The sequence below is a fragment of the Chionomys nivalis genome, chromosome 2, assembly GCF_950005125.1.
Source record: "Chionomys nivalis chromosome 2, mChiNiv1.1, whole genome shotgun sequence".
Lineage (NCBI taxonomy): Eukaryota > Metazoa > Chordata > Mammalia > Rodentia > Cricetidae > Chionomys > Chionomys nivalis.
Window position 1 is genome coordinate 76,228,085 of NC_080087.1, and position 10,594 is coordinate 76,238,678.

At 45.4% G+C, this 10,594-nt stretch overlaps 1 protein-coding gene across 3 annotated transcripts; it reads right to left on the minus strand.

The window, feature by feature from the left end:
* Positions 1 to 1,484: 1,484 nt before the first annotated feature.
* LOC130864787 (cytochrome P450 2A3-like) lies at positions 1,485 to 8,735 on the minus strand. 3 transcript variants are annotated; one of them, XM_057755549.1, is made up of 9 exons: positions 8,556 to 8,735; positions 8,129 to 8,291; positions 7,323 to 7,472; positions 6,915 to 7,075; positions 5,177 to 5,353; positions 3,879 to 4,017; positions 3,268 to 3,455; positions 2,566 to 2,707; positions 1,485 to 1,666 (listed from the first exon to the last, which is right to left on the minus strand). In XM_057755549.1, the coding sequence occupies exons 1-9, from the start codon at positions 8,733 to 8,735 to the stop codon at positions 1,485 to 1,487; spliced, it is 1,482 nt and encodes a 493-aa protein (XP_057611532.1). The 3 variants fall into 3 exon arrangements, with proteins under 3 accessions (XP_057611532.1, XP_057611524.1, XP_057611541.1); XM_057755541.1 differs by having other exon boundaries at positions 3,879 to 4,020; XM_057755558.1 differs by lacking the exon at positions 8,129 to 8,291 and having other exon boundaries at positions 3,879 to 4,020; positions 8,534 to 8,735.
* Between the last annotated feature and the right edge of the window lie 1,859 nt (positions 8,736 to 10,594).

Here is a 10,594-nt window from a genome sequence, read left to right on the forward strand (position 1 = left end):
CTCCATCAGTCCCGCAGGAACTATCTTCAGCATGTAGGACTGGAGTGTGCCACCAGAGAGGGCTTGCAAAGCAGTTCCCATAGATGCCATCTCAATGCCCTGATTTCCCCATTCCCTCCTGGGTCTGCCTGATGCTGACATCCTAAAAATAAGAAAAGAGGCGCAGCTGATGTATCCACTGACATTGAGACTGTGCATTGCTCAGCTGTCCACTCATCAGAATTATACTAGTGCCACTGGAGCACATGCTTCTAAAACTCTTTACTGGCTCTGTTCCCAGATTGGTAAGCAAACATTCGGCCTTTGGAAACTAAATCATAGCAGAAGATGTGGTTGTGTGCATCCCAAGGAAATCCTGCAATGTGCACTTACACACACGTTCATGAATCAGCACACACTCATGTCAATGTGCTGACCCTAAGTTTTCCTGGCCACCTCTGAAAATGTCTTTCTCTACCATGGACCTCATTAATAGGCCTGATTCCAGTTCTCCAGATGGATTCTGAATCAAACACAATAAGTTTAACCAACAAGGTGATGGAGGAAGGTCATTGGTTAAATAATAAAGAAACTGCTTGGCCCTCATAGGTTAGAACATAGGTGGGTGGACTAAACAGAACAGAATGCTGGGAGGAAGAGGAAGTGAGCTTAGATGTCATGCAGCTGCTCCCCAGGGCAGACGCGATGAAGCTCCAACCCAGGATGGACATAGGCTAGAATCTTCCATGTAAGCGCACCTTGGGGTGCTACACACATGAATAGAAATGGGTCAAGCAGTGTTTAAAAGAATACAGTTTGTGTGTTGTTATTTCAGGGCATAAGCTAGCCAGGCAGACCAGGAGCTGGGGTGGCAGAAATGCAGCCCGCAGCTCCCACTACAACAAGGCTTGGGTGATGATGCCTTGGTAATTAGTTTTTAAAAAGCCCATCAGAGTTTGGGTGACTTGATGGTGAAGCAAAGTTGGCAGCCCACACGAAACTCTGGAATACCTCTGGGAAGGATGATATGGCAATAGACAGAGCTCTTGTTGCTTTATCTGATGTGTGGTGATAATTGAAAATCTGCCCAAGGACAGTGCACACAGATATTCATTCAAGTATTACTGAGCTCTTAGAATAGGTGATACTTCAGTAAACTTAGACTAAGGAAACATAGTAAGGTCAAGAAAGTGCCACAGTAGAAAATGGACATGGATACTCTTCCTTTCCCATGCATTTGTGAGTGTTGAGATCACAAAACCCTTTAGAATAAACTTGACAAAGAATACTTATGTATGTAATATCTACTATTATTATTGGTATTATTATTATTAGTGTTTACAAGACAGTATAAATTTCCCCTTTCTTCAGCTCCACCTTTGAAATGATAGTCTGTCTTCAGAAAGTCATGTCCTCCCTCTCTCATGTCCCTCTTATCTCCTCTAAATTCCAACCCCTCACTAGCCAGATCTCCATCCTTCCCTTTACCCTCATCCAGCGCTGGCTCAACGGGACAAGAAACTCATGGTGTAGTTTGGTGGGATTGTGGCAAAGCCCACAAATCTAGGGGACACATCGATATCCTGGGGTGCCTGTGGGGATCTGAAGCAGAAGTTCTGCAGGATGTTTGTGAAGAAGAGAAAAAGCTCCATTCTAGCCAGTCCTTCTCCAAAGCAGTACCGTTTACCTAAAGAGAAGAAACAAGAAGGGTGAAGCCAGTTCTTGATGTCATCCTTATAGCAAATCTCTGGCTGTATTCTCTTTGGGAGAAAGGCCTGAGACCTTTAAAGAAGACTCTAATCTCTGAGCCTCAGTTTCCTTTGTACTTGTGGTGAGTTGATCCTCACCAGGCTGTAACAATGAGGAATGTGGATTCCCCTTTCTCAAGAGGTACTATCCAGTATGGATGCCATGTAGCAACATCCTTCTTTCCTTCTTCCCTTCCTTTTTTCCTTCCTCCCTCCCTCTCTCTCTCTCCCTCCCTCTCTCCCTCCATTCCTCCCTATCTTCCTTCCTTCTTTTTTTACTTTTTTCTTTCCTTCCTTCCCTTCTTCCTCTTCCTCTTCCTCTTCCTCTTCTTCTCTTCCTCTTCCTCTTCCTCTTCCTCTTCCTCTTCCTCTTCCTCTTCCTCTTCCTCTTCTTCTTCTTCTTCTTCTTCTTCTTCTTCTTCTTCTTCTTCTTCTTGTGACTTTTTACACAGAGTTTCTCTGTGTAACAGCCCTGGCTGTCCTACAACTCACTCTGTAGACCAGGCTGCCTTTGAATTCACTAAGATAAGATCCTCCAGTCTCTGCCTCAGGAGTACTGGGATTAAAGGTGACTGCCACCACATGCACCTGCCACATCATCCTAAGAACTGGTTGTATGACCTGAGAGAGACCTCTAACTTAGTTTGAGATTTCATTCCTCTAATCTATCTCTACAGTTTGACTATTACTTCTCCAGGGTTCAGTGGTTGGGAAGTATGGGAGTTGCAGCTGACTGGCTGGGGGTTTGATCCAAGAGAATCTTTCAAGATGGAGAGATACAGAGGAGTTATCTCTCTTGATGTGAGCAGTGGCCTGGCACTAGACAATGCCTTCTTACCTATGGAAAAGGGTACAAATGCATCACTCTTCTTAAATTGCCCCTTGTCATCCAGGAAGTGATTTGGGTTGAAGTCTTTGGGATTGGAGAAGAACTTGGGGTCCTTCAGCACAGAGCCCAGCATAGGAAAAACTTCAGTGCCCTGTTGAGGGGGAGGGTTGGATGTGGTAGATGTGAATGAATGGCATTGGTCCCTAGGGGTAAGACAGGTGATATAGAGATAATATATGTGAGTTGAGGAGGTTTAGGGGGCTTTGAGTAATGTGAGGTCACCATCCTAGAGAGAGGAGGTGTGGGGCTTATGCTATAGGAGACAGAGTGAATGGGTGACGTGAGGTCTGTGGTGGGAGGTTAAAGGATGTGCACTTCACGTCTCTCAAGTCAAGAACTGAAGGGTATTAGATTTATGTACCCCTAAACAGGATATATGGCAGACATGTCACTACTGTCTCTGACAGGACTTCTAGGTAAATTGAGTTTATGTCTTGAGACTTGATTGAAGACATGGAGTTGAAACTCCTGGGTCAGAAAGTCTGGTGGGAGACCCAAGATATAGGAGATTCTCTGTAGGAGGTTGGAAGGATGTGGTGGCCGAGAAAGCCTGTAATTGAGAAAGTGAGAGAGGGCTGAATGGTTTCTAATGGGGGGTCTGCTGGGCCATGAAGAAGGCTGGAGATTACTATAGGCTAGGTAAGTCCACACCTTGGGGATGAAGAAGTCACGGAACTTGGTGTCCTTGGTGACCCTGCGAGCCACGCCCATGGGAATCATGTCACCAAATCTCTGGATCTCATGGATGACAGCCTCTGTGTAGGGCATCTTCAAGCGGTCCTCATATTTGGGCTGCCGGTTCTTGCCAATCACCCTGTCAATCTCCTCTTGGACTTTGGCTGAGAAGAAGAAGCATGTGTTTAGGGGTCCAACAACCTTACCCTAAGAATGATAGTGTAAAAGTGTAGAACTGGACGGAGGCTATGAAGCAGTGTATGACATTGTCAATCATTTTTGGTACATGCGAGTCATAAGCATTGTTGGAGGAGGTTCATGTTAACTGGGTGATACCAGAATTATGTGAGAATTGTGAGGAAGGAGATTTAGGCAGGGTCTTGGGGACAGGGAAGTGGGACCTTTGAGGTTCAGTTGAACAACACACCAATTGATTTAACAACCAGAGGCTGGTACCCACTAGCTCTCTCTCTCTGACCCTGCAGAGAAGGGAGCAGCTATCTAAGAGTCCAGTTTCTTGAGACAGGTTGGGGATGATCAGAGAAGCATGTTTAGAAACTACAACATCATCCTCCTTGCAGCCTTACCCTGTACATCTGGGTGCTTCATGAGCAAAAGAAAACCATAGCGAAGGGTGGTGCTGACAGTCTCTGTACCAGCAAAGAAGAGGTTCACTGTCGCCATCAATAAGTTCTTCATGTAGAACTCTGTATTGGGGTTCTTCTTCTCCTGCAGGGAGGGACATATTCAAGTCCAACCCATTCCTTATGCTCTGGTGCCCTTCTGTTTTACCCTCTTTCCCTGACCTAATTCACTTCTGTTTGACAAAGACCTAAGGTGAGAAGATGAATTCTGGCTATGTCACCTTCTCTTCAGTTCTACACCTTTGGAAGTGATCCTGTGCTCTAATCCAGTGCTTTTCTGTCATTCAGGACTTAGTTGATTGCCTGATATGTAATGACCAATTTAATTGTCAATTTTTAATTAATGTGCATTGGTGTTTTACCAAATGTCTTGGGTTCCCTGAAACTGGAGTTACAGGCAGCTGTGAGCTGCCATGTGGGTTCTGGGAATTGAACCCTGGTCTTCTAGAAGAGTAGCTAGTGCTCACAACCACTGAGCCACCTCTCCAGCCCTCAGACAATGAGTTTTAGGCAACAGGATCATATATCTTAATTATTTTTAATATTCCCTAAAGAAATAAATTCCACCCCTCAGCCCTTGGCACTTCAGAGTACATGAAGTTTCGTCTTGGCCAGACACCACACACTGGTAATCCCAGCCTCCAGAAAGCAGACCTAGGAGAACTGCCACAGGTTTGAGGCTAGCTTGGCTGACACAGCAAGTTTCAGCTTGCCATTAGCAAGATGATGTCTCAAAATCAACAATGACAAAATCTCCATATATGTTTCAAACAGGTAGGAGGTCACAGTAAAGCATAGGTCACACAGTTGTAAACGGCTATGAGGACTGGCAAAGGCAAATGGTATGTTAGCTGAAATTACCAGTCTGAGTCAGTGAAGTAGGATTCATGGCCTTCTTGTTCTGATACCAGACAGGTCCCCTATATTCACAGGGCTGCAGCCTCCTCATTTGTAGAATGGGAGTTGAACACAACCTTACTCAAGAGTTGTGGGCACTGATATGTGGATAAAACTTAGCCTTTGAAACAGTGTGGGGAACATGGCAGCCTTGTACACTGGCTGCTCTCTCAGGCTGTACACCCTCCTGAGAACAAGGGGTAGTACATGGAGCAGTGATGTTGAGTGATTATTATAGTGAGGGGACTGATGAGTTGTTCTCTGTTAACTCCCTCGTCCCTGTGCCTGACTTCACCCTACTTGGCTTTGAACCTCCCATCACACTTCCTGACTTCTGGGTTTACCTCCTGCATACGGATGAGAAAGGAGTCAATGAAGTCCCTTGGGGAATTGGGGTCCAGGGTGCTCTGGTTCTGCTCCACCTTCTTGGTTATGAAGTCCTCCAGCCCCTGCAGTTCCTTAAAGGCCTGTTGCTGTGGTCCTGGCAGGTGCTTCATCACTGAAGAAAACATCTCGTAGAGCTGGTGGCCGGTGGGAAGGTGATGAGAAACCAAGGAAGCTGTCACAGATGTGGCATCTGTCTTAGGATGAGGAGTGTTCACATCACCTATCCAGGAGTTTAGGCATCTAGATTGGGCTGTGTGTCAACAGAATTTTTATAGTTTAAGCCTGAGGGTAGATGTTTAGGAGGTTGGGTAGGAGTTACCTATGTAGATGTTTAGGTGGTGGGGCATGAGTTACCTACGTAGATGTTTAGGAGGTTGGGTAGGAATTACCTATGTAGATGTTTAGGAGGTTGGGTAGGAGTTACCTATGTAGATGTTTAGGAGGTTGGTGACTTCAGCTGTGGACAACTGTTTGTATACTAATGGGGTTTGGATTGGTGAGTTCTAACAGGCTTTCCAACATTCAGTGAGTTCTGGCTGGATAATCACAATAGCTATGCAATCAACCTAAGTGCCCAAAAGTAGCATAATGGAGAAAAAAATGTGATCCATATGGACAACTGAGTTATTCTTTAGCCACTAAAAACAAAGTTATGGTATTTTCAGGAAAGTGGGTCCACCTGGAGATAACTCTATTAAGCAAATTTAAGCAGTCTTAGAGAAATAACTCAAGTATTTTTTTCATTTGTGGAATACATATATTAAATCATTTGTGCACATAACTATGCATATATTTGTACATGTGCAACACTTCGAAGTAGAAAAAAATATCTCGGGACAAAGAGAATTAGAGGAGAAGGAGGTGTGAGAAAAGGGAAGGTAGGGGATATGAGGGTGAATATGCTCAATACACAATATATGCTTTTCCAAAAAAAATAAAAAATAGGTATGTTAAGTAGGGCTGATATTCACATGTTCTGCTGCATTGCTATTCAAATGGCTGCAAGGAGGACCCCACTTAGATGTGTGAGTGAGCTGCACTGGAGGACCATTAGCTGGGGTGTTTGAGGGACAGTCTGTGCAGAAATTTTGCTTAGAAATGCAGAGGTTTAGGTATTTCTATGGCTGAATAAAGAGCTCATCTACATAGTCCAGTGGACTTGCTCCGTATGTTTTGCAGATGGTGCATGATTGAGTGACCTGGATTTTGCGTACCAGGCACTAGGGAGCTGAAGAAGGCTAGTGTATTCAGCGGGCCTTCCGGTAGCAACCTTGGTTAGAGAGTAAAATGAATTAATGAATTGTCTTGGTAATGTCCCCCAGCTGAAACAGTTTTCTCTCTCTCTCTCTCTCTCTCTCTCTCTCTCTCTCTCTCTCTCTCTCTGTGTGTGTGTGTGTGTGTGTGTATTGTGTGGTGTGTGTGTGTGTGTGTGTGTGTGTGTGAGAGAGAGAGAGAGAGAGAGAGAGAGAGAGAGAGAGAGAGAGAGAGGGAGGGAGGGAGGGAGGGAAGGAGAGAGGGAGAGAGCCTGTGTGTACTGCTGGCTCTGATTTCAGGCACAGCTGAGACTGTGTATTGACATCAGTTCAGGCACAACTTCCAGCTCCTTTGCAGGTAACTATTGGAAGGAGGTTGGCAGTTTTGGAGTGGGCTGGCAGCTGTGGTCTGGGGGTGGTCGGCTAAGGTGAAACAGGTTACCTGCCCGGTGGAGCTAGATATGAACTGGAAGATTCCCAGCATCATCCTCAGCAGTGATAGGAACTCTTTATTTTCATAGTCAAAGCGGTCCCCAAAAACGATGGAGCTAATGACATTGGACACTGTTCTGCTCAGGTAGAATGTAGGGTCAATGAGAGCACCTGTAGGTAAGGAGGAGGACGAAGAGTGAGACATTGGAGCTTGAAAAAGGCTTTTTGTATCAGATAATTCAAAATGAGCACTCGTTGAACATGGAGTCCTCCAACTCCACCAAAACCAGGACACCAGGCCCCACAGCAGGACCAGGGCTGTCTTCCCTAGCCTAGTTCCCATCCAGGAGGTTGGTTCTGTTTTTCCTAGAGTGTCTTCCCCTTGGTTGGTCCTGAGTACTTGCAGAGCTATGCTTACCATTTGTCTTCCTGAGTGCCTCCAGGAGAAAGTCTGCCTCCTCTTGGATGCGCTCCTCGATGCCACGCTTGCCCACACCGAAGTCCCTCAGTGTGGCAATGGAGAAGCGCCTTAGCTGCTTAGCGCGCTCCCCGTTGCTGAAGACTACACCTGGGAAGGAGAGTGATGGGCAGAGAGAGGTCAGCGAAGAGGGATGTGACTGACTACTAACCATTCTTGTGCTGTTCCCCAAGAGCGAGTTAGAGGACATTAGAAAGAGGGAGACAGAAGGAAGACAAATGCCAGAGACAGAGGGACAGGGAAAAGGCAAGAGGAGCGACTGGGGAGACCTAGGGGTGGATATAGTTGTGAAAGGTTTATAATTGAGATAGGGACTAAAGGGAAATAGGGGGAGAGGACAAAGAGAGTCTAAGAAGAGGCTAGATTGCTGAGGTGATATTGGGCTTGGGAACAGATTTCTGTGATACCCTGACAGTAGAAGAAAGCAGCAGAAAGGAAAAGATGCAGCATCCCAGGCAATCACAGAATCTAAGAACGGGGTAGAGTGGGTGAAAACTCGAGAGCCCCTTAGAGGCCCAGGATTCGGAAAGAAAATCCCAAGATGCAAGAGGAGATATGGGTGGTGTGTTTGTGGTGAAAGAGGGGGTTCAGGAGACACAGGCAGAGAGAGATGGGAAGGTTAGGAAGTAATGCGTCCAATAACCCACACAGCAGGAGACAGCGATACAGATGTCAGGAAGGAGGCAGGGAAATTGATGCCTTCCAATTGTTCCCTGCCACTTTCCCCTGCATCTTGTTCCCCTCACCATAGCCTTTGAAGAGCCAGTCAAAGGTGGCCTGCTCGCCACGCCCACTGAATTCCTCAGCTTGGTCCACCAGAGCCTCCTTGACTGCTTCCTGTCCACATAGTACCACAATTCGACGAGGCCCCAGGTGAATGGTGAACACAGGACCATAGCGTTCACTGATCTGATGGAGGAGGATGAGCAAAGTTAAAGGAAAGAGATCAGACCTTGATGACAGATCTGGGATTCATTTCTCTGGAGTTCTAACGGCATCAGATGGGATGCCCCAAGATGTGGTCTCACACGCCTAGGAGTTGGTTGCTGGCTCTTCACAGTTCCCCCAGCCTAAAATTACACACCCTAGGGTCAATACCCTACCACAAAGCCTCTATCAAAATAGGGCACCCCTCCGTGCCCCCATTCTACACTTCGCCCTTCCCAGTGGCACCTTCATGAGGGAGTTGTACATCTGTTCTGTGTTCAGTTGAAAGTAGTTCCCAATGAAGGGCAGTGGGGTGGGTCCTGGAGGCAGCTTCCCTGAAAATTTCCTCTGCTTCCAGACAGACATGAAGACCAGGACGATGAGGAAGGCCAGCACAGTCACCAGGAGCAGTCCCGAGGTCAGCATGGTGGCAATGAGGGTGACAGACAGATGGCGATGGCTGAATTGGTTTGTTTTTATACATCCTGAGGTGGAAGGGTGGCCTTTGGCCTTGATTATGCAACTGTCTCATTTCACTTCCAGACTACCACCCCCTATCATGCAACTAGCTTGAGACACAGCCAACAATCAAGGAGGAAGAGGCCCCATGAGGGATTAACAGGGAGTGAACTCAACTTGTGACATCTGAGGAGGAAGTACTCCAGGGCTCTGTGTTACAGAGGAAAGGGACAGTAGACAGTAGCCAGAACTGAATCCTTCATGACATTTGTATTGGAGACCCTTTTGAGCTCTGGGTATGGGTTCTCCTGGGAAGGAACCAAAATGATGTGATATTAGGGTCTCATTGGCTTGAAACAGGGTGAATGGCTATGAATTTGCAAGTTCATTTCTTCCTTGTTTGAGACAAGTTTTCACTATGTAATCCTCATGTACCTGAATCTCAACATGTAGATCACAGTAATCTACCTGTCTCTGACTCCTGAGTGCTGGAGTTATAGGCCTACACTACTACCTCCAACTCTGGGAGCCTTTCAATGAAGAGAGTTCTAGATTTAAGCAAGGGGAGACTTCAGGGCCATGGGTTGTGGATTTCAAGTCAAGAACGACTTTGTATGAGGAGTACCTGGGAGAAGCATATGGAAATCCCAACAGGATCTTGGAGTCAGCACCTGTTCCCAGGTGGGATATACTTTGGTTTTGGCCCTAGGCTATCTCTTGATGTCCAGAACCATTAGAAATGTCTCTGATTCTAGGATAAGAATGTAGGATCTGGAAAAAGTGAGAAAAATTAGAAATGGGTTAAATTAAGATGTAAGAAATAACCACAGAGAAACTGTATTAAATCACTGCTTGGCCCATTAGCTCTAGTTTCATACTGGTTAATTCTTACATCTTAATTTAACCCATTTATATTAATCTGTGTATCGCCACATGACAATGGCTTATTGGGTAAAATTTCCAGTATCTGTCTCTGGCAGATGCATGGTGTTTCTCTGACTCTGCTCTTCGTCCTCCCAGCGTTCATTTACATTTTCCCTACCTAAGTTCTGCCCTATCAACAGGCCAAGACAGTTTCTTTATTCATTAGCCAAGAAAAGCAACACACAGACAGAAAAACCTCTCAAACCATTTCCCCTTTTCTGTTTAAACAAAAAGGAAGGCTTTACGTTTAACATAGTAAAATTACACATAACAAAACAGTTATTAAGCAATAATTTCAGTTACAATATTTACATCTACTCTATCTTTTATCATAACTAAAAAACTATAATAATAACTACCTATTCTTCAACTCCATCAAAGATTCCACAAGGTTATAACATTACCTAAGTAAACAGGAAGTACATTGTCAGCAACTTCCAAAACTCTAGAATTCACAGAGACACGCCTGGCTGGCTAGCCACCGAACGTTCTTCTGTACCTTTGGGGCATCCATCTTCAGCCTACAGGCCTACAGTATCAAGCAGACTTTTCCATGAAGCAGGAAATTTCAAAGACAAATCTGCTTATATTGGAAGTTTATCAGTCATTGTCTACTGTGTTCTGCAGAATGCCTGGCAGACTCTTGCATGTAGCAGAAACCCTGAAGGATTGTCTCACATTTAAGCAAGTTCAATGGTCATTTCTCTGTGGGTTCTGCATGTCCATTTCAGCAGTCCAGGCAATAGCTATTTGTTGCCCAAACGATTAATCAACTATATAAGGAGTCTCTTCAGTACCCATCATCCTCTTGAAGTAGCTTGGCGCTGCCAGGAGCAGATGTGTCTCACTCTCATGAAAAGTCTTAAGTTCTTAAACATTTTAAATGTCATATTCTGTAGTCT

What these genes read in the sequence shown, in the direction of transcription:
- LOC130864787 (XM_057755541.1), bottom strand. Translation starts at nt 8,735, where the DNA reads ATGCTGACCTCGGGACTGCTCCTGGTGACTGTGCTGGCCTTCCTCATC. An exon ending in TGTACAACTCCCTCATGAAG is followed by an intron (nt 8,292 to 8,555) that starts GTGCCACTGGGA and finishes CTCCTCCATCAG; the next exon opens with ATCAGTGAACGCTATGGTCC. An exon ending in TTCTCATCCGTATGCAGGAG is followed by an intron (nt 4,021 to 5,176) that starts GTAAACCCAGAA and finishes CCCTCCCTGCAG; the next exon opens with GAGAAGAAGAACCCCAATAC.